This window comes from Nelusetta ayraudi, unplaced genomic scaffold (genome assembly GCF_046127955.1).
Source record: "Nelusetta ayraudi isolate G7.1 ecotype Tasmania unplaced genomic scaffold, CSIRO-AGI_Nayr_v1 ptg000002l, whole genome shotgun sequence".
Lineage (NCBI taxonomy): Eukaryota > Metazoa > Chordata > Actinopteri > Tetraodontiformes > Monacanthidae > Nelusetta > Nelusetta ayraudi.
Window position 1 is genome coordinate 9777548 of NW_027466052.1, and position 23800 is coordinate 9801347.

At 42.6% G+C, this 23800-nt stretch overlaps 1 protein-coding gene across 3 annotated transcripts in view; it reads left to right on the plus strand.

Moving 5' to 3' along the window:
- The window catches only part of furina (furin (paired basic amino acid cleaving enzyme) a), a 70138-nt gene that overhangs the window by 40656 nt on the left and 5682 nt on the right, over positions 1 to 23800 (plus strand). For all 3 annotated transcript variants that reach the window (XM_076023023.1, XM_076023005.1, XM_076023015.1), the window contains 11 exons: positions 2191 to 2319; positions 2494 to 2570; positions 9509 to 9597; positions 13338 to 13510; positions 14530 to 14742; positions 16566 to 16666; positions 17706 to 17809; positions 17972 to 18089; positions 21353 to 21532; positions 21638 to 21762; positions 23487 to 23609. In XM_076023023.1, the coding sequence (XP_075879138.1) occupies positions 2191 to 2319; positions 2494 to 2570; positions 9509 to 9597; positions 13338 to 13510; positions 14530 to 14742; positions 16566 to 16666; positions 17706 to 17809; positions 17972 to 18089; positions 21353 to 21532; positions 21638 to 21762; positions 23487 to 23609 (1432 nt within the window). The remainder of the gene's footprint in view (positions 1 to 2190; positions 2320 to 2493; positions 2571 to 9508; positions 9598 to 13337; positions 13511 to 14529; positions 14743 to 16565; positions 16667 to 17705; positions 17810 to 17971; positions 18090 to 21352; positions 21533 to 21637; positions 21763 to 23486; positions 23610 to 23800) is intronic.

The following is a 23800-nucleotide window of genomic DNA, read 5'->3' on the forward strand; positions in this document are numbered from 1 at the left end:
TCCAAACCCCCGAAAACCGTGTTTTACTTAAATTCATGATGCACGGCAGCATAAAGCAAATGGAGAGCTGATTCACCTTGACGCGCTCTTGTTTTCAGTTGATTGATTTTCACGTTTGGCTTGAAGAATGTCACACAGACGCCGGGCCTTTTTAAAATCAGCTCTAACGGCCCTCGGGACTTTCTGTTCGGCTGCACTCCTCCTTCAATTACTTGGGGAGGGGAGGTTTCTTCAGACGGGAGAAGATTCATGGTGATGCAAAGCAGACTTGCATCACTACTTGTTAAAAATGTTCTTTAGTGGAGGCACGCTGGCGTCCCTAGCGTGGTGCAGCAGTTAGAGGCAACTTGAAAGGCAAATGAAGCAGATAAAAGCCTGCTGCCTGCTTGTTTCAGCGCGAATAGATGTAATAGATTTTCGCCGTAGCGTCACAGCAGCTATCAGTAATTCAGCGGGGTTTAAGCTGATAGATGAGAGTGAGGCTATTTTCGAACTGGGTGGCAAGTATTTGTTAGAGGGGGGACAATATGGGTATTTTTCTGCAATTGCTCAAAATTTCCTTGCTCCACATGGATAATACAGATTTAAAAAAGTACAATTTGAGTATTTTAGGATTATGTTTAATAGAATTAATTGTACGAGTGAAACGCCACAATATACCATTAAGCCACTCAAAACCCTGACCTTTTCATTTTTATTCTGTTTATTTGAGAAAAACGGCTCTGACTGCATTTCTTCACTAGATCACAAGCTCGGTGTAAAACGTCATCATGCCAACGCTGGCTAAAAAGGTTACACAGTCACATTCATTCACACAAACACCATTGAGCAGAGGTGAGGACATTTAACTCAAGCAGACGGAAACATGCACGTTTATTTGCACGTTCTGAAGCGCGAAACAATTAGACGCGTCAACGTGTTAGTCAGGCTGCATGATTCTTACATAGTTTTATCTTTAGTGACTAAATTTAAACACTCTTTCTGACTAACGGCCCCGGTGTCGTGCTGTCAGAAGTGATTTTTAAAGAAGATTTTTAATGGTTGCAGCAGTATTTGGAGCAACTCTGTGTAGAGTGAACTGGAGTTAAATAGCATTGAAATGCTTTCTTTGCCCAGACTTCACTAATCCCTTTAAGTCTGTAACATAGCTTAAAATGGTGCTGCATTTATTAGGATCAGCCTTTTGCCAAGCAAAATAGATATTTCCTGCTGTTCCATATATAAACTCAAAGTATCAGAAAAATTTGATTACGGCGTATGATTATAACGCAAACATGCTGTCAGTGACAAGCCTGGGTATTTATTTATTTTTCAGCACGAGTTGCAGTTCAGGTTGTCGGGTTGTAAAATGTGCTGCTGCGTTCAACGCATGAAATAAATTGGTGTGCCATTAAATACGGGACCTGGCAGACCAGAGGCCACTACCGGTCGTGGGCGGTTGGCTGGCATCGTGTCCTCGCCGGACAGATGCTAATGGTCAAAAATCTTTGCTTGCACTTTATCATTCCGCAGTGTCTAACCGCGTGTCTGTCTCTGTGACACTGGTGGAATAATGGGTGAGATATCGATGTAGTAAGCTGCTGTTTTCAGAGTTCTGAAACGCTGCTGGCACCGAGCCAAGAAACAAAAAGACTTTTGCTGCTGAGATGTTTGCAAAGTGCTTGCAGAAGTGATGCATGACAAGATTTTCTCAAGTTGTACTTTTCTCTAGCTGGTTTAGATGCTAGTGACATCGTAACGATCCTCTTGTTTAATAGAAGAGACTAATCCATTTCAAAGTCTGTGCTGTTGCAGGTTGTGCGTCCAGCGCATGGTGACATGCATTTTTCAAAGTAGAGCTGTGAAAGGCTGCCATTGCTCTGACTAAAGGTCATGCTGAATGTCAAAGGTTTATCAAAGACCAAAGGGAATCCAAATTCTCATTATAATCTCAAAAACACTCTCCCAAAGCTAAAAATAAAGCTAAAGCTGTGCGCTAAGGAAGAATATTTGAATCTAATAATGGGCACCTTTCCTTCCTACATTCTTTAATCAAAAGACTCCCTCCATCCCTCTTTCTCTTTATTTATTATTTTTTAACCACCTCTCCAATTGTGTGAGCTAAAAGCACTTTCTTGTCTGCCTGTCATAACTCAAGTATGCCGGGTAATTAGATTCCCTCTGAGCTATTTGCTGTCCTCTTGCCCTCAGTACAACGCCAACCACCGTGACTTGAATGCCAAAGCTGCGTGGCAGTTGGGCTACACAGGTAAAGGCGTGGTTGTGTCCATCCTGGACGATGGGATAGAGAGGAACCATCCTGACCTGAGCCAGAACTATGTGAGTAAAACTCCCACGTGTGCTGAAACGACATGTTTTGCCACAAAGGCGCCTCGTTGCTGTAAATAGAAGGAAGATAAGAACAAGTGCATATTCTACATGTTGTTGAGATGGATACGATTAAAGCCAAATCGATCATGCCCCCCCCCCCCTCCCCCCTTTGGATTTTCTCAGGACCCAGACGCCAGTTATGATGTGAATGATGGCGACACGGATCCCCAGCCGCGCTACACACAACTCAACGACAACAGGTAGAGCGCTGCCTCGGAAATCATTTCCACTCTCGTCATTTGTCCTTCCCAGGAGCCACCACAACAGTGGTGTTTGCTGAAATACCAGTGATACTTTCAAGTTGTTGATACATTCAGCTCTTGCTGTCACCCTTGCTGTCTGATATCAGCCTGTAGCTCACATTAAAAAAAGCACTTTGGCACAACTAATTGAAGGTCACTGCCTGTGGGGTTTGTTTTGCCCAAGATTTTTTTTCCCCCCCGGTTTTACTCTATTTAATGCTTCCTACCCACTGCAAATGGGCAATTATATGCTCTATGTGCCTTGTGAGTTGTGTGGCTGATTTGACAGGCTTGGTCCTGGGTTTTTAATCGCAATGACAGGACAACTCTACACCCAGGGTTGTGTGGGGCAAACCTACACGGTGTGTGTGAAGAAGAGCGAACCACTGCAGACGGAATTAGTATTTGCTGACCATCGCAGTGATGTCTTGGCCAGCATCGATTGAATTAAGTTCATCAGTATTAATGAAACGGACCAAATGTCTTGGCTCCAGAGAGCCGCTGCTCATCTTCCTTCATTACCGCCGCCTGTTTCCCTCATGACTTTGATTTCTTATTTGCTGTAATCTGCTGTTTGTAGGCCAATCGGCTGAGAGGCCGTTTTTATCTCGAGGCTCACAGTGATTACGGGCGGCGGGGAGGGAGGATTATTCTGACGCATGGACGGCCGATACGAGCTTGGGTTGGAAGTCAAGGGAGGACACCTCTGGGAAAATAGAGGCCGGACGGAGGTCTGAAGTAGACAAGGACCTGAACATCTCGGACAACCTGTTGCTTGTTCTGCTACATCAAAGCTTTGTGGGGTCAATTAGATATTGGAGAATGCCATCGATCGGAAACAACTATTGTGCGACATACACACATACACACACTCATTGGTCCAGTAAAGTTGAAACAATACGCCGTTGCATTGTAGTTTAGGACCACGCAGGGTTTTCTTCTGCTCTCTGCAAACATTATCCATAAGTAAGGAAATGTTCCTGTGGAGGAATGTGGGAGATCATCCCTCCGGTGCAGCTCAACCCTTCCACAATCGATGCCAAAGCACGCTTAAGCTTCTCTGGTGGCTCAGAGTGGCCCAGAGCCCAGCTAAGACACTATTGATGTGTTCCTCGTTTTGGCTGCACCTCTCTCCAGACCTTACTCACCTCACCCCTTATCTCTCGCCAGCCTGCTCGCTGCATCTTCCTCCTGGCAGTGCCAGTTGCGAGGGAGCGCGCTTGTCCGTTTGCGTGTGTGTGTGTTTGTCTGCCTTTTTACAGCGAGTTGGAGTAGATTGCATGTATAAACAGCCCGTGGGCGGGAAGAAAATGCGTCAGGTTGTGCAGGAACTGTGGAGTATCTGTTCCTTGCAAAAAGCCCAACTCTGTTCACCTCTATAAAGCTGTCTTTCTTCCCCCAGCATATGGGAAGCAGCGAGGATGGCTCTGTAGCAATGTGACCATTCACTCTCTTGTTTATCTAAGGCGGCACGTGATCAACATGTTTCCCCTCGCTGCGTTTCCTCTGACTCTTGTGCCAAAAGATCCCAAAAAGTGCATTTCCAGTATTTTACACATCAGTGATGCCTCCTGAAGTCCAGCACAAACAACCCTTATTACAGTTTACTCCATGTCAGTGCCATTGGAAGGTACAGAATGTACAAGAAACATTCAGAACCCTTTGAAAGAGCTTTAAATTTATGAATAAAAACATAGATTTAATTGCATTTCTATTTGGTTATTACCATGGATTTTGACATCACTGTGAGTGTTCCAATGAAAAATGTTTAAAAGTTTAAAATATCACATGTTCCCACTCTCAAATTAGAAGATTCCAACATGCATGAAAAAGCAGGCTTCATTTGACGAGTTTAATGCTTGAATTTGTCACAAGTTATGCTTGTTGGCCGGCCGTGCAGAGAAAAATACGCTCAAGTCCAGGCCAGTAGTTTCAAATGAGCTCATATTGCTCATGCTACAAAGGAAACCTTTAACTTATAAACAATTAATTTTACTGACTGATGACTGTAAAAGGGACCCTGTCGCTGCGTCACAGTAAATATTCTCGCTCAAGTGAGAAATGTAGATTAATAACACATATAAACCCAGGAATATCTAATGCCTGCTGATGAAGGAAGGGACTGAAGAATTACAATTTTGCACTGGCCACAAGATTAGTCATGAGTCTAGCTGTTACTATTTTGAAGGTATACCAAGGTTTGAAGTCAGAGTTTTCAAACGTTGATGTCTTCTGCCCTTAGCTGGTCCTCAAAACATCCAGCAATCCTTCCAGTGGAATGCAGCACTAGTTTTGCCTTCATATTTTGACAAAATGACACAATTTGTTGTCATCTTGAGAATTTTTATTTTTATTTTTGTCATTTTGGTGATCATACATCTTTTACACCATTAAATCTTTATTGGCAATATAATGTGTTCCCTCGTCTCTGCTCTCCAGTCCTGGAGGCCATATCATTAGAACATTGACAGAACTAGGATCAAACAAAAAAAAAAGAGTCCTACTCGTTTAGCTTTGTTTTTTCCACAGACAACAACATTTTTCTCAAGTCAATAAGATGACAGAAAGACAAAAAGGTTCAGTCTGAACACAGCAAATGTGTTGAACACTCGGCACCAGTGCACTCTCGGATATTGCCTTTGTCTTTCTCTTTTCTTGTGTTGTCTTGCTTTTATATCACAGCATGCTCGAGCATTTAGACATTGCAAAAGGCAAATTTAAAACTGTATCTCCAGAAGAGTGTTTTTGAGCTTATGTAAGTTGCAAGTTAAAAGCAAAATGATCCATACAAGTCAAAAATCTGCTCTTATGCTCTGTTGCTTTTCCCCCCTATAATACATCATTAACTGGTACAAATTGTGGTAAATTATTTTTGATCCTTGCACTATGTCTGACGATGGTTTTAAAATGCCTCCATGACAGAAACATGTCACCGTAAACTATCTGCAGAGAGCAGTTTCGGTTCTGCACAGCGATAATGGTTCTGCCACCTGCCAGCATGAATACTGATGGTGCTTTTGGTGCGAGGCTTCCAGCCAACTGTACTTCTCTGTAACCTGAATCTGTCTTTGTGCAGGGAACCTGCCATGAGGTTTTGTTTTAGCTATAATCACTACAAGACTCCTAAAGTTGCTCCGGGTACGCCATTATCAGCGTTCCGCTCAAGACAGGAATTCCAGCATTTAGAGCACAAACGTCTTTGCTTCCACACAATTCACTTGTTCTTTCCCAAGAACTGGGTGTTGCTCAATTCTTATGAAAAAGAGATATTACTCACTGTAAAACTGCTGGTCAGCAGTGAACTTGTGACAATAGAATGAGTAATTTACCACTGAAGTCTTTTGAGTATTGCATAACGTTAATGTTGCAGCAATCGTATCGGGTTTTGTTCTGGTTGATTCAAAGCCTGTTTGAATGTAAAATGTGTAATGTTAAGTGTAATTGCATTGCATTTGTCAAGTTAATAATGCAATTGGGCTCATTCTGGATTAACACAAATCAGATTTTTTTTTTTTAGTTAGGTTTAGTGTGCTCAACAAAGTTCCTTGCACAATTAGTTCATTCTGTGCTCAGGCCAACTGAACAAGAGAAAACATGCTGCAGTCTTGTTGGTCTCATTAGTCTTTTTGGCTTATTTTTTCTGAGTCCTAGTCGACTCCCAAAAGCAAACAGTAAACAAAATGAGTCCGTGGCGAGGCTTACATCAGAAAATTCATGGAATTAAAGATGTTAAAATGAATCGACTCAATATGTGACAACAGAGACACCAGTTAGTCGAATTAAGGGGAATAAATCTTTCTTCGCACAGCATTTGCAAGAAAATGCCGCACAGAATACATTGAATAGAAACAACAAATCTGTTTTGATTGCTGTCAAACAGATAATTTAAGCGTAGCAAGGGGCAAGTCAGCGTGGTATTATCAATGCTAATTACCATGTGAGATTCCTTCAGTAAACCCTGCGCTGTACTTGAGCTGACAGATGTCTCCTATAGATGGTTTCCTCAAGGGGATTTTCCTGCCATGTGACTTGAATATCATGTCTGTAGCCCCTTTCATGGAGCCCAAGGCCGGCTGGACGGTGACTGCAGGACTGGATTCATGTGATATAGGCCTCATCAGGAGGTGAGATGAGTGAAAAGTGTGCATGCACACGCAAATTGAGGACATACAGTCACGCTTTGCCCTCATTGTCAGAGCAGACGCTGCTCCCTAAGGCTTCTCATCGTGACTGCTCATCCTGTAGAGAGTTGAACTCACAGTCAGGCTTTCTAATTAGCTGTGGCTCATATTCTGCTTTTGGGGATTTGGGCCTCAACCTCTTAAGGTAACTTTAATTGGTTAGGGTTGTCTGTTGACTGTATCAAGGGATGCTCGGGTAAATTAATAAAGGTCAGATCAAGTTTGAGGTCTTATTTAATTTTTTTTAAAGAGTCAAAATAAAATTAAATGGCATTTATATAATCTTTATCATTTGAATTTGAGGAGTTGAATATAATTTTGAATATATATTTATAAAGGTTTTGCTACTCAAAATGACGAAAATAAAAAAGAGGCTGATAAGCCCAAACGCAGAGCTCACCACTTCTGGCAAATCAAGACTTATTGTGTGTAAAAAGAAATAAATAATCCACACTTCCGTTTTCAACCAAGGCAAGAAATAACAAGCACTGACGTAGTTTTGCACAGAATACGCAGGGCCCACTGGAAGTAGCACTTGGCCCTGAGCAACTTGAGGGTGCACTTAGTCAGCGCACCGTACAATTGTAAGGTTTTGTGTTGTTCTTTCCCGTGTTTCCTTGTGAGGCAGAACTGTGATGCGGCTCTGAACAGTTTCTACGTTGTGTTGGCTCTCATATCATGTAATATATATGTACAAATACATATGTAGAAATTTAGTGTGTGTGTGTGTGTGTGTGTGTGTGTGTGTGTGTGTGTTAAGTTGAGCTTAAAAAAAATTGTAATTGTAAGGATAATACAATGGATCACAAATTAAGAGTTTTGGGTTTTTTGCCTTAGTTTTCATGGTTTCAATAATCAAACTAATTTGGTTGTTCAGAGATCTGATTATGAATGTAATGTCTCAGAAAGCAATTGAAGGATATCATCAACAGTCAAGCAGCACAAATGCTGTTTTTCTCTTTAACCGTATCAATCTGAGCAAGTCAGAATTCCATATAACAGTAGCCACTTGTTACAATTCTGGTTTAGTATTACAAATACAATATAGTTTAATGTCCACAAGGTAATTCAAAACCATAGTACGTACGTATTTAAATTGAGTGCGTAATACTTGACACCGTGCTTCTTTCAACGTGCTTACCCATGTTTTTAAACTGTCAGTTGCTGCACTCAAGGTCTTTATAGCATTCACCACCTGCCAAACCATAGCTGCATGAAAATGAAAATCAAGTCAGTCATGTTGTATTAGTGAGAGAGACAGACAGAGAGAGAGAGACAGAGAGAGCAATCTCAATTTTTGAGATTGTGGTCGTTATTTATTGATGCCTTGCATCCATCTACCAGAGAAGCGTCAGAAAGGTACAGTATGTGTCCACAGGTTTGCTGAAGGCCTCGGCTGGGCGTCCAGTGGGGGAGGTATGAGTCTGTACGTGCCCAGCTTCCCATCACAAACACTTTAGCTCCTCGTTATCATCAGCTGCATCACAAGCACACTCCCATAGAACAAACGGCTGAAATGTCAACACGCTAGGCCCTTCCAGGAATGGCGAGATAAGGCGCTCTGGAAAATTGTCCGGATGACATTGGGGCATGTGCGACCCGTGAAGCTCGATTCCGTCTCGCTGAAGCGTTGCGACACACTAGAGTTTCTTCCAGCTGCGGTTTTGAAATTAACATCCACCCTCTTGGCTTTCCGTCACTCCGAGGAGATGTGCAGGGGTCAGCGCATGATAATTTGCAGCCTTGACCCCCCCCTATAAATAGCCACGGTTGGTATAAAAGAATTGTAGAGGATTAATATAAGTCGTCATATATAGGAACTGCTAATCTGACCTCTGACCTCACTGTTATGAGTTCATGCACTCTCATATTTATCCTTTTTGTGTTCAGTAAAAGCGTGAATTACAGACCAGCCTCCGATTGAGCGCCTTTGCCGACGGCCTTGGAGTGTTAATTGTGTTGGATTCTCTGTGTCTCCTCCTGTAGATGGCTCCCCTCAGCAATGTCTGTTTTTTCCTGGTATTCCTCCACATTACTTTCCGGGAGAAGCCGAGCTATTCTGCAGGGTTTAAGCTACTGTTTTAAGGACATTATGTGCGCATTTCCAAGCAGGCTGGCTTTGGGAATACACCTGACTGGAATGCGATGATCAGCCCCTTTGTTATGGCTCCTTGGATGTCGACGGTGCGACGCCTGGAGCGAGGTCTTACTGCAAAGGCCTCGGCTCAGCAAAGGACCCGCTGTGAAAACAGAAAATCAAATTCACAATTTCCTTGTGTTTGATAAACCCCCCCCCCACCCCACCCCCCGACTTCCCCATCCCATCCAATCCCGTCCCATCAACGCACTGCTCGGCATTTCAAGGTTACAAGTGCTCGGACGCCACAGATAATCTGCGGTGGTCTCCTCTCATTGGTTGTGTGTTTACTTTTCCGACAACAGGGAATTCAGATTTGTTTAAAGAAATCAAAGCCAAGAACCTGTCCCCATCAGTTTTTGTCTCGGCCTGCAGCTCAACCGCAGCACACAGAGGAGCACATTCTCTCACAGGACGATCACAGACATGGACACCACCTGTGGGTGTACATGTCTGCTCTGTATATAGAAATATACGTATCTATCAGCAGTTAAGTGCCTTGTCATGGGGTATATTAGACGTCCAAAGATTGGCGGTGTGCTATAAACAGGCCTTTCTTTCTTTCCTTCCTTCTCCAGGCATGGAACACGATGTGCAGGAGAAGTGGCGGCCGTGGCCAACAATGGCATCTGCGGAGTTGGTGTAGCTTACAATTCCAAGATTGGAGGTAACGTCAATCTAAACAAGTGCATTATTGATCTCTCAATACAGCGGTGGCCTGCCAGGACGCTCTGGAAAAGAGAAGGATCTTCAGTCGAGCCTGTACTGCATTTTGCTAAACGCTATTGGGATTTATCCACCGCAAGCCTGTACTTGTTGTTCCATTTACTGCTCAGCCAGTCAGACTGCATCTGTTGTAGTTCAGTTGCATAGAAAACTTAATGATACTATATATTTTACACTGTTTTCACAGCGCCATTGTCTCCTTTAAGCCTGCAGGATGCTAAAGTACCTGAACTATTCAAACACACAATAGTGTTTTTCACAAGGCTGCTGCTTGGTTGCGTCCAGGGCTGTTTAGTTTGTTCCATATCTGCGACCCTTTCAACATTTTACAATATTCAAGGCCATAGATCCACCAGAAAAAAAAAGTAGAATGATGAATCTGTATTATATGTTTTTCCTCTGATTGATTAGTTGTATTTATTGACCGCAAACTCAGTGTATTTAAAGACCTTTGATTGTTTGAAGTGGGTTTTGAAGCAGTGAAGTCATTTAGTTTTGACTGTGGTACAGTGTATGGTGTTGAAGACCAATTTAAGATGTTTTTATCTGACAAAATATACAGTTGACAGGGGCTCAATGAGACGGTGCTGCAGTGTCAGACTCCCTGCTGTTCTAAAGTGGCTCAGTCAGTGTCTGTTTCGGCCAGAGTTTCATCTCCCCGTATTGTAGGTCAAACTGCAGTGAAATAAGACTTGCTGATGTTTTGCGTATGTTATTTTTTTTCCCCTCTTGGTCCTCCATGGATGATTGGGAGTCACTCCACAGTGCTCTGCTAAAAGACTTCAGTTGGTCTTTGCCTTTAGGTGCAAGATTTTTAGTTCTGTTGTGACTAAATAGGTTTTAATGATAAAATTTATAACAATTTAATGTTGTTTTTTTTCTCATGCAAGACACACACACGCAAAGACACTGCAAAATACATGAGCATATCAAAATATTATGAAATATTAATTTGTTTGTTCTAAAAAAGAATTTGCACCCCGGTGTGTTGAGTTGATTTGCTTCTGCCGAGGGGGAAATGGAAGGCCGTCAGTTTCTGATCCTATTCTTCAAAGCCAGATTCACTGGCCTGTGAGATGTAAAGAAAACAAGTTGAATTGCATCAATCTTTAATGGAATGTGCTCTTCATTGTTTCACAATTGATTTTCAGTTTGTCCTTTCCCCCGCATTAAATGTGCTATCAGGTTTAAAGACAGTGAGTTTGTGGCGTAGCCGCAGTGGGATTTTTATACTTGTCATCGTGTTTCTTACTCGTTCTCGTGTGATAGATGGATTTGGATGCATCATCAGCTCTAGTCTCAGTCCAACATACAGTCTATTTCTTTTTCTTCCACAAACTCTTTCTGTTTTCACTGTTGTTCATTACAGAAGTCTTCCACCTACATGCCTATCCCCAGAAGTATATTAGCCCTGTCAGTTTATATAGCGCCATAAAAGCTCTCGTTATAATCTCTCCAGACGACAAGTGGGAATTTACCACATGGCACATATAGCTCCTCTGTGATAACAGTTGGACTGTGTTGTCAGTGTAGGTGGACCAAGAAACTGAAAGTACAGTTTATGAAAAAATCAAAGAAATGTACAGGCGAGTTCTCGTCTGCTCCTCTACTTTACCTTAAAAACTGCCATTTAAAAAAAGAAAGAAAAAAAAAAAAGAGTCGCAGCAGTGGCAGCCCGCCAGGCTGTTTTGAAAGTTGATTTTATTTGGGGAAAGAAATGGATTTTCAGTTGTGCATGTAAAGCGTTGAAACAATTTCTGGTTCAACTTAAAAACTGTAAAAATAAATAAATAAATAAATAAATAAATAGTCACTCCGACCATTTTGATTCATGCCTCACACGGTTTGCTTTGCACAGTATTTTCCAGTATGTATAAGCCACTTGGTCAGAATGTATTGGACAACAGATTACCTGTCATCCTTAATATGCAACATTGAATTTTGTGTTGTTCACCTTTTCAGAGGTGCAGGAATAGCTGAAACAGACAGAATATAAAAGAGGCACTGGTTTAAAAAATAAAAATAAAAATTCAGTGTCAGTGGCCATACAAGTCATAGCTATGAGGCCAAGTCGCCCATCTAGCTCCTCCTTTTGGTAACTAAATGTAATTGCATTAATAGCTTAGTTCATTTGCTTTGTAGTTATTTCTATTTATTTTTAAATTAACTCAGGTGCATATTTGGCTATTGATTATAATTTCATTATCTCCAAGTTTGTCCTACAGTCCTCTGTATAACCACATTAACAAAATAGTGCTGCCATTTTTTTTTTATGTATTTATTTTTGACTGCTTTGTGTGGTTGTGTTGCTGTCCTTTGTACTGCAACTGGGCAGCCAGTCTCTTGGATCGATCATAGTATCTTCACCGTCCTCGAGCCCATTACGTGGCTCTGTCAGAGGTGCATGCTGCTATGGTAACACTAGCTGCTCTGTGCTACTCGATGCCGTTGGTGGACTTCAAAGAGTCAGTGCTTGGTTTCTTTTACCCATATGGAGCAGCCTGACCTGCGCTGCTTCAAAGGCAAAAATGAGTTTGTTTTTGTTTTAGGTGTGTTTGACTTTTTATAGGTTTTCTGCAAAGAACATTGTAGAACGAGAGTGAGACACACTGCAGGAATACGCAGGAACAAAAAAACCCACTAATCTTTTACTTTTTTTTTTTTAATTCATTAGGTGTTAACAATACATAGCTCTCCACATATTGATAAACTTCTTCCCGCTGTTCCCTCCATATAACTTGCTCCTCTGCTTCCTCCTTTCACACCAACTAACTTAATCTCTGCTCTTTCACTCTATCCATGAATTTCCTCTTTGGTCTTCCTCTTTGAGTTCCAACTTTCCTCCTCCTCCTGCTGTTTAAAACATTGTGTACTTGTGTTTCCAGTTGAAAATCCAGTTGAAAATCATTCTGGGCAGAGATTGCCCAGAATGTGGTGTTGAATTTTCAAAATCCAACTCTTGCCAACAACAGCTCACACTGCCTCAAAATGAGCATTTCAACAAGTACACAAATACACATTTCAAACAGCAGCCTGCAGATGTGTACAGATATCTGCAACAGAACATAATGTAACAGTGATCAGCAGGATAGGGGAAGGTTTCCAGCACCTGCAGATTATTGAGTGTTTCGATTTAGGTCTGTTTTGCTGTAAAAAACAAAACAAAAACAAAAACAATAATAATAATAATTTGAAAAAAAAGAAAAAAAAAGAAAAATCATTGGTTCGGCACTGTACTGTTGCAACTGCTGTTTAAAATGTCTTTAATATGCTTGCATAGTCATACCATTGATGGATAATTGTTACATTGTTCTGCAAGTTTATTGTTTATAAGTCTGGTTTATTATTTTTAAACTATTTTATTTCTTATTATATTATTTATTATTTTCTCTTATATATACATGCCTATATACATATATATTTCCTTTCTTCTTTTACACGAGGGGTTTTCAATCAGTAGTGTGAAGAACACAATTGATTGGTTGATTGATGAACTGGCTGATGGAGGGGGATAAAAAAAACACCCAACAAGACAAGGCGAACATACTTGGACTGACAATGTGCCTTTGAATATAATCTGATCTGTGCACGTTCTGATGCCTGCGTTAAAAAAAAAAGTCCATCCTATCCTAAAAGTATCAATCTTGTAATCTGTGTTTATATTTTCAAACACGCTCGCAGGTGTGCGCATGCTGGACGGCGAGGTGACCGACATGGTGGAGGCCCAGTCTCTCAGCCTGAACCCTCAGCACATCGACATCTACAGTGCCAGCTGGGGCCCGGAGGACGACGGCAAAACGGTGGACGGCCCGGCCAAGCTCGCCAAAGAAGCCTTCCTGCGCGGAGTGACAGAGGTTTGTGCTTGCGTGCGTCCGTGTGTTTGTGAGAAAGGGAAAATTATTTCCTGTCTGTGTGTGGCTTCCATTCAGCACTCAGTAATTGAACTGTTCAAGCATGAGAGGACACTAGCAGAATGAACAAAGCAGTTTTTGACCCTTGGACAATTAGGGATAAAGGGAATGTCCTCTAAAAGGCCACCAGGAGGAAAATCTTGTTAGGCGGGAGAATGAAAGGACAGTTCTTGGTCTGCCAACCTGCCTTATATCAGCCATGTCACTCTGCTGGCTCGATGTCCCCTTAAATGTCAAGTGTGTAAATACAATTAAGGTTCTTAAAATCAGTCCCAACGAGAGTTTGTACTCTGAGCCAATCGAATGAAGGCATATTTTCACAGGGACATCATTTTCAAATCCAAACGCCTGGCATCTGACTGTGAATTTTAAGCACTTGTTCCTCCCCCTGTGTTAAAACAAGCCAACGGATTCATAAGCACACAGATCACATCAGAGGGGCTTGCACATCTGCACTCCGCGTATAAAGACATCCATCCCGCTTACACTGGCAGTCATTACGGAGCAGCAGGATTCAAAGCGCGTGCCATAAAAGTGATTGGAAGTGGTGACACGGACGACTAAGATAATTGCCACGGTGACGGTTTGTCAGATGGCCAGAGCCGAGCGCCGACCATTCAGAGGGACGCTTCTGATCAGCACAATGAAGCGGCCCTCAAATGAAAATGATTGCACTTGAGTGGCTGAGAGGTCAGACGGCTGATCACAATGAGTTGTTATGTCATGCGGTGTTTTAAAAGTATGACATCCCATCCCTGTGATATTTGTCCCCTGTTTAATTTTCCAGGTCGTCCATCTCTGCGATATACACCGCTATCGAAAGCCTCTCCTCACCCGAGACTGGAATTGAATTTGCTGCGTTGCAATGGGCGTCCATGATAAAGCATGACCGGGAGTTAATTTGCACCTAAACGTGGCGTCTTGTTTGTGTCCGCCTGAATGTGCTCCACCTGCCGCTCCAGGGTCGCAGCGGCTTGGGCTCCATCTTCGTGTGGGCCTCTGGGAACGGAGGGCGGGAGAAGGACAGCTGCAACTGTGACGGCTACACCAACAGCATCTACACGCTGTCCATCAGCAGCTCCACCCAGAACGGCAACGTCCCCTGGTACAGTGAAGCCTGCTCCTCCACCCTGGCCACCACCTACAGCTCAGGGAACCTCAACGAGAAGCAGATCGTGAGTATTTGTTTCTCTTGCTCACCTTCTTAATGTCTCAACAACTGCTATTTAATATTACTATACTGCTGTAAAATTGAATATTTCACCCGTTGGCTTTTTTCCCCCCCTGATAACAAACAATGCTTTTTTGTGGTTCCCTCCAACTGTCGTTTGTGGTTGTGTGAAACCGGAACGGCTGTCACCCACTGACAGCTGCTCCTAAAGAGACGATCATTGACGCTGTTGGTTTTCAAGGATTTTTCTGGATCCTTTCAATTGACTCATCAAAAGAGGCTCAAAGCTGCTCAAATAAAATAAATGCACTGAGAGAATTTCCTGCCATTTGCTCGCAGTGGCAACATTTTGTATGATGTAATATTACCTTTATAAAACAACTTAACAGAGAAGTGTCTTTAGTAACTTCATCTTAGACATGTCGTTTCCATGGACAGTCAGTGTTTCCCTCATAATCACGTTTATATCTATTCAGTGTTCAACTATAACGTCTTGAATTTGTGAGCCGACGGTTTGGTTCTTGATGTGTTTTCTTTGCCTTTCAACAGTCAGAATCTTCAATGCAGTAGATGTTGAAAAGAAAATAAACCCCCGGACTTATTCTCACAACTTGTGGAGTAAACAAAGCAATAATTAGCTTTCCCCACTGCAGAGTCTTTTTTTTTATTTTTTATGAGTGTCTGAACAGCAGCAAGAATAGCAAGCTTTTGTTTTCTTCTTCACCCAACCCGCCTTTGGGCCATATAGATAATTATAAATTATAAATGGTGAGCGCCCCAACTCCGTCCCCGCCACAACGGTCAGCTTAGTATTCTTTGTACGAACACACACTTTTCTCACTCTTGAGCTCGCAGTCTCACAGTCACACTTGCAGGACAGACAGCTCATGACATCTCTGCGACATCTGGCTCGTCCCTCAGTGGCCCGACGCCGCACCGCCTCTAATTGTGCTGTCACTCATAAAGCCACAGAATGAAGAGATGGAGTGGAAGAGCGGCAAAAGACCTTGAAGGTTTTCGCAGTAGTGGCTGACCTCCCTCCTCTTGTTTTCCTTCCCACGTATAAATCCCCTTGTCTTTCCATTCAGCCTAGTGGAAATGGCTTAAAAGCTCTTAAATGCATAACTGAACCATTAAAGTGAGCTCTGCCCGTGTCCTTATTGGATCTGCTTGTGGAGGCTCTGCAGTGGTCAGCGTATTTCCCGATTCTTCAACTTTTAGAATATTATTCAGAATTTGAGATTGACCTCCCCTTTAGCGTTCTGCCAGAGACGGCCGGCAGTCATTTATAACCTTTTCCGAAATGGCTTTTATGCTCGGCGCGGAGCTCTGCACCGCCTCGCCGATTATTCATGCTGCTGCATTAATTTAGTCCTGAAGTTGCCCAGTCCAACCTCGGTGCGCCTCTGTGAGTCACAGAGGAGAGGTTTGATCTCTAAAGAGTCACATGACCCGCTCGTTCTCGCAACGGCTCGTGTGATGTCAGCGCCCAGCGTTGATTATCCATCGAGGTGCAGCGTACAGCTGCTCTGCTCTTAAGGTCACGTCATGTGTGCTGGACATTTATTGTCGCCAGCACAGAAGACACACACAGCTTCTAGAGTGAGTGACTCATAGCAGCGTCGTCAGGAGTTACAGCGTCTTAAGATGTATTCAGTGAATTTTTGTTGATGAGGGTTTTGGAGTCTGTAATAGTTTTTGTTTTGTTTTTCCCAGGTTGGACTGAATTTGAAAAAGAATAGCTCAAGGGAAAATGTGAATACCTTTTTCATGGTATTGGTTATTATTCATACCGATTTATTCATCCCCTTTGTGTGTTTCACGCAGGTGACTACCGACCTCAAGTCAAAATGCACCGACTCCCACACAGGAACGTCTGCCTCTGCCCCGCTGGCTGCTGGGATCATTGCCCTCGCCCTTGAGGCAAAGTGAGTAATTATCACCTGTTTTTTTTTCCTCAACTGAATCATACCGAGCCTCGTGCATGATAACTGTGCAGTTGCGTTTCAGCTTCCTGTCTGAATCTTTTAACGACTGTGGCTGGCTATGGATACTGAGAATTAGTTTTTTTAAAGATTTATTCAAAAAGTTTTTTTTTTTTTTTTTTTTTACAAAATCACCACAATATTGTCCACCGCAGCAGCTGCTCCTTGTTTGAAAAGCCTGGTTATAGTTTGCTAATTTTTCACTTCAAATTTTTTGCCTGTGTTATTATCAGTTCCAAAAAAATGTGTTTTGTAAGCAACAGGTGATCCACTTTTCATTTCTTAATTGTGCTTCAGACTTTTAGAGTCTGAATTATAATTTTAACACACTTGCAATAAGTAGGAGCCCGAGTGGCAGAGACATGTTGTTATGCATCAATTCTGCTTGATTATCCCATTTTATGCTCTAGTTTTTGACCCTTCTGTCTGACATATTTTTGCAGTGCATTTACAAAAATGGGACAATTTAATGTAAGCCCTAATTATCCAGTCAGGCAGCACTAATAGAGGGACAAACAGGAACATCACAACAGTCCTGAAAATGAGCAATTAGTCCTCTGGCGACGCAGTGCTAATGGGATGCATTTGATAAGAAAGTGATTGAACAAAATGGGCAAATGTCGTGAATTTCCCTGTCTAAATCTATTCAAAAAACTCTTTGCAAACATCTGAATTAAGCCCAGCTGTGACCTGCAGCCCATTTAGGTACCTTGTTCACTCAAGCATGTACTGTATGGCTGCAGGCAGAAAATTCACTTAGCGCTTTATCCGGCTGTCATTTTATCATTTCATTTGCCGAAGAGCAGGAAATTAAGCAAAGATTTGTTGTCGTTAAGTGAATTAAATTGTCTGCCGCGCACCTCGTTGTGCATTTAAATTAATGAGCTGTGTGTGTGTGTGTGTGTGTGTGTGTGTGTGTGTGTGTGTGTGTGTGTGTGTGTGTGTGTGTGTGTGTGTGTGTGTGTGTGTGTGCTTGTTCCAGTACAAATCTGACCTGGAGAGACATGCAACATCTGGTGGTTCGAACTTCTCACCCAGCCCACCTGCTCACCAACGACTGGCAAACCAACGGTGTCGGCCGCAAAGGTACTTGGGCTCCTCTCAGTTTGTTTTTTTTCTCTCTGCGGCTTACAGTCACTTTGAAGATGAGACATGCGGAGCAGCTGTGCAGATCTGCAGACTGGTTAGCGGCCGGTCGGCTGTCTGCGGACTTGAACGCGGCTCTCATTGCTCTTCCCCCCCTTGTAGTGAGCCACTCATATGGGTATGGGCTATTGAACGCCAGCAACATTGTACAAATGGCAAGTACCTGGACCAATGTTGGGCCTCAGCGGAAGTGTGTGATCAGCATGACCTCTGATCCAAGGTTGGTGAATGTACACACAAACACACACACACACACTCTATAAAACTAATGTTCTTCAACCGCATGCTGACATATTTTGCTTTTAAGAGCCCACATTCTTTTTAGCTTATGTGTCAATTCCACATCTACAGAGAAGTTGTTTTTTATTATTCGATGTGTGAACAGTAGCGTGATGAGCCAAAATGCCTATTGGCAGATTGCAAGTTCAGCACACGCCTGTGTCTGACTGAGCTGTCAGAGTTTGCCACAGAAACTCTCGTTGCTTTATCGTCTCCAGCTCACCTGCTGGACGCCTGCTGATCTGCTCTTTTTAACTCAGTGCACACGTGCACTTTGAGGCTTTTTTTCTGAGCCTTTTTTTTTTTCTGTCTTCAGAGTTTGAGTTTGAAGACCCATTTAAATAAAAAAAATAAATAAAAAAGACTCGCGTTCCGATGACAGACTGTAATATTCCCCCAGCCATCTCTTTCCTCCACCTGGCATCCTAACACAGCCTTGTTCCACCTCTTCATTATTTGCTTCATCACAGTTCTCATGGGGTTTGAGGTTTCTGTCGGCGAGCAGCTATAAGGTGCTCACAGCAGATGGTTAAAGCATCTGTGAACAGCAGCGGAGGCACTTTATTCAATTTGCATCGGAGGTGTTTGGCTGAATGACTTCGGCAGAGTGATAAGTCAGCAGGTAGCTGTCCGCTGCCTTTCATGCTTCCATAACATGCCCTGATTGCCTCAGAACATCATTGATTTAAATTTTTATCTCTTTGGCTTAAAGTCAAAGAACCTTTAGGAACATTTTTGCCGGACTGTTCAACTGCAGTCAAGCAAAAATGTCTGAAACATAGCAGGACGTTGAAGGTTTGTTTGTGTACTTTTGTTTCTGTGAAACTCTGTCAAGGTTCCCCACTCTTACTGAGCTTTCCTCTTTAGTAATGTCAAAGACTTGAAATGCCTGCCTGTGTTGACATGTAAATATCACTGCTGTCTAAACTGTATAAAACCAGAATTACGCAAAAGGGAAGAAAACAGCTTGTAAAATTTAAATGTATATACAAACATATACATGTGTACCTATTTGTATATAATGGGAATATACACTGTGTGCACAATTATTAGGCAGGTGACTATTTTGACTATATCATCATTTTATCCTTAATTTCCAACCCCAAACTGTATAAACTTGAATGCTAAGAAGATATAATGCATATTAGATGATGTGTATTTGTGTAACGAGGGAGGGTGTGGCCTAAGGAGATCAACGCCCTATATCAAGGTGTGCATAATTATTAGGCAGATTTTCTCCTCAGGAAAAATGGGCCAAAAAAGAGATTTGAAAGTCAAAAATTGTAATAAAAAAAAAAAGTATTTCAGAGGGATGCAGCACACTTGAAATATCTAAGATATTGGGGCGTGATCACAGAACCAACAAACGTTTTGTAGCAAATGGTAAACAGGGTTGCAAGAAACGTGTCGAGAAGAAAAGATGCAAATTAACCGCAAAAAATTGAGAAGAATCAAACTTGAAGCCACCAGGAACCCATTATCCTCCAGTTCTGCAATATTTCACAACTGCAACCTACCTGGAGTGTCAAGAAGTACAAGGTATTTAGTTCTCAGAGACATGGCCAAGGTAAGAAAGGCTGAAACCCGACCACCTCTGAACAAGACACATAAGTTGAAGCGTCAAGAATGGGCCAAGAAATATCTGAAGACAGATTCTTCAAAGGTTTTGTGGACTGATGAGATGAGAGTGACTCTTGATGGACCAGATGGATTAGCCCGTGGTTGGATCAGTAATGGCTACAGAGCTCCACTTCGACTCAGATGCCAGCAAGATGGGGGTGGGGTACTGGTATGGGCAGGTATTGTTAAAGATGAGCTAGTTGGACCTTTTTGGGTTGAAAATGGACTCAAAATCAACTCTCAGACCTACTGCCAATTTTTAGAAAACACTTTTTTCAAGCAGTGGTACAGGAAAAAGTCTGCATCTTTCAAGAAGACTTTGATGCATGTGATGGGGCATTGTCTTGCTTAAAAATCAAAGTATTCCACTGTGTGGCTGGCCAGTAAAGGCCTTAAAGATGAAAAACTAATGACATGGCCCCCCTTTTCACCTGACTTAAACCCTATTGAGAACTTTTGGGCCCTTCTGAAGCAGGAAATTTACAGTAAAGGTAAACAGTACACCTCTCTGAACAGTGTTTTGGCGGCTGCACAAAAAGTTGATTATGACCAGATCAAGAAACTGACTAACTCCGCGAATGGAAGGCTTGTGAATGTTATTGAAAAGAAGGGTGGCTATACTGGTGACTGGGTTTTGTTTTTTTATTATTATCATTATTATTATTATTATGATTATTATTATTATTATTATTATTATTATTTTAATTTCTGAAATGTTTATTTGTTAATTTTGAGGTTGTTTTTATTATTCTCACTTTAACAGGTAAAAATAAACAAGTGAGATGGGAAAATCTTTGTTTTTCATTTAGTTGCATAACAATTGTGCACACTAATAGTTGCCGAATAATGGTGTACATAAAGATATTCTCATAAGAAAGCCAGAACTTCACTTTTACTACTTAAATGTTCAGGTTTGATGGTTTGTTCACATTTTGGATAGACCAAAAGCACTCTAGATGTACAATAGCAAAATTAATCCTCAAAAATACAACTTGCCTAATAATTGTGCACACGGTGTATATATATTCCTGTTCTTATTTCCTCATTCGGTGATACTTAAATGTAATTACTGTTTAATTCAAATTTTTGGCTCATCTACACGTAATAAGTGTTGCGTTATCATATATACCAAAAATGTGGAAAGACACGTCATGACAATAAGTTCCCTTAAAAGTTCAGTATTTTAACCCTCGTATCCGTGTCTTGTGAAGCTGCTGCAAAGGTCGTCTGTGTTACGTCTGGTGCGCCGTGAAGCATTTATCCCACTGATCCTGCAGGAATGTTTTATTAAGGCCTGACATTTCATGAACGCTCCAATTTTAGTCAATAATTTGGTCTTCCTCAGTGGGTCGCTTCCCCCGGGAATCGTTGTAAATTCATGTAATCCCCTTAACGAATTTGAACAGGGAGGAAAACGACGCCGTCGCCTCCCCACAGGGAGTGCGGCTCCTACAGGTTGTCGGACGTTAATCCCCGTTAAAGGCCACAAACTCTTCACCTTCTTGCGCGCTCGTGCTTTTCGCCGGGAGTGAAATGTCACAGTCTGCCGCCTTCACCTTTTCCTTTTCTTTCCTCCTTCTGCAGGAACATCGGCAGCCACCTATTAATTAACAGGACTATCGACGCCTGCTTCGGCACAGACAGTCACGTGACCTCATTAGAGCACGTCCAGGCCCGGCTCACCCTGTCCTACAACCGCAGGGGGAACCTCGCCATACACCTCACCAGTCCTGCCGGCACTCGCTCCACTCTGCTGCATCCCAGGTGTGAAACCTCGGTGGCGGAGGAAACAGCCGGTCGGTGTGTTGAGTCGAGGCATTGAAAAAACGAATGCACGTTTAAAATGCACGGGTTGTGCTTGTGCTGCAGGCCCCATGATTACTCATCAGAAGGTTTCAACGACTGGGCTTTCATGACCACCCACTCCTGGGATGAGAACCCCACTGGGACGTGGACGCTGTTGATCGAGAACGTGGCTGGTGCCAGTGACTATGGTGAGACATCTGCTTTGTTTCAAGGAATGCACCACAGATGGTAATTTTTATAATAATTGGCCTTCCTCCTCCTCCTCCTCCTCTCTCGTTGGGTTTTAAAAGATGCTCCACTCGACATTTCTTCCACCCATTAAGTCTTTGGTGTTTAAAAATTGGCTGCGACTAATGATAACCGCCTAATGATGAGAATCTCAAAACAGTTGAAGTGCCTGTAATAAAATTTACTAATGTTTCCTAACAGTAATAATACAATAATAATTGTAGTCAGTAATTAGTGACAGCATCCCCTGCCAGATGTTTCCTCAGCTCTGAGAGCCGCTTTTCTTTTGTTCCCTTCCAAACCTGTGATAGGAGCACCAGGATGGAATCAGGGGCGCTGCACCAGCAGCTTTTGTTTGTTTCTTTGTTTTACCAAAAAAGGATTTTATTTTGAAACACTGGTCGTAAAGAACAAATTTAAAAACACAAGATGTTTCGGTTTTCAACCAAACATCAGTTGTTTGGTCCACAGGAAGTAGCTCTGACAGTTATAGACACAAATAAGGGTCACATGGCTGGGGTCACATGACCTGGATAAATGAATCTCCATAGACGCCTCTCTTTGTTTTAAATGCAGGAGGCTGCTTCTGTTGCACGTCAACGGTAAAAATAAAAACAGAGTGAGATGGAGAGAGAGAGAAAGAGAGCGAGATGGAGAGAGAGAAAGAGAGCGAGATGGAGAGAGAGAAAGAGAGAGAGAGAATGGGCACAGCATGGGACCTTTGACACTCTGAGTGATTTCCCTGACTTGTGCGATTGACCCTGAAACCTGTAAAACTTGCAGACGTGTGACTTGTTGACCGAACAACGCTGTAGGATCTGAGAGTTGCTGAGGTGGAACCAGTCCAACAGTGTGTAATCTTGATCGTCAGCATACATTTATAAAAGCAAACTTGTTCAGTAATGATCGGCCAGATAATAATAAAGAGACAAATAAAGCGTGTAAACAGCCATCACTAAGCTTGCTTGAATCCCTGGGAAACTGAAACTCGTAAATCAGACTATAGAGACGCAGGATGGACATTTATCCCCTGCACCGTAATTACACAATTAGTCATAACCCTTTTTTTGGGTGGCAAATTTATTGGCTGGTTCCAGAGTTTCACTGCAGGGTACAAAGTGTGACTTGACCCACCAAATCAAAGTGTGCTTGGAGAGCTGAAAACAAGCATCTTTAAAAGGTTGATTCTCTACATGGTTCCCATGGTTTTAATGGCCCGCAGCGCGATGGACTCCATCACTTTGATCCTGATGTCTTCTTGAAGATCATCAACTAGACTCACCATAAATTTGGTTTCAATTGCAAAAACCACAAACAGAAACCAGAAGAGGAAAAATGCGTCACTCCTACCTACTCAGTGAGAAGTGATTTATGAAAGCAGAACTGCTCACAAGGTGTCTGCTTTAGATTTCTTTTTTATTATTATTTTTTTTAGAAGACATCCACTTTGAAACACTGATGTTAGGCACGCATGGAAATCCTAAAAGTGCTTCCAGCAGACGTTTTTTCCGCCACTTTGTGCAGAAAATAGCGCCGTCTGCAACGAGACAAGAACACATTTCACCGAATCCACCAGGGCCGCTCTGCTCCTGACAGATCTCCTCTGATTTCCTGGCCTTTTTCTTTTTTTTTTCTTCCTTTTTTTTCTTTTTTTGAGCCGCTTTCTCAAATCTGTGTTCCGCAGGCACCCTGACCCAGTTCACCCTGGTGTTGTACGGCACCAGCGCCGTGTCCTCCAGCTCCTCTGACCAGACTCAGCCAGTCAACAGCAACTGCAAGACCCTGGACCTGAGGCAGATATGTATTGGTAAGACTGGTGTCTGCTTTCCAAGGAGTGGGTGGCGGGGGGGGGGGGGGGGGGGCTGCCTTCTGCTGCATCCCTCGGCGTCGCTCAGCTCCTCAGCGGCACCGCTAGGGAGTCGATGCTCGGCCCCGACGCCGCCGTGCCCTCGCCTCGGATCGCGTCGGTGTTATGATTCATTTATAACGTTATGGATC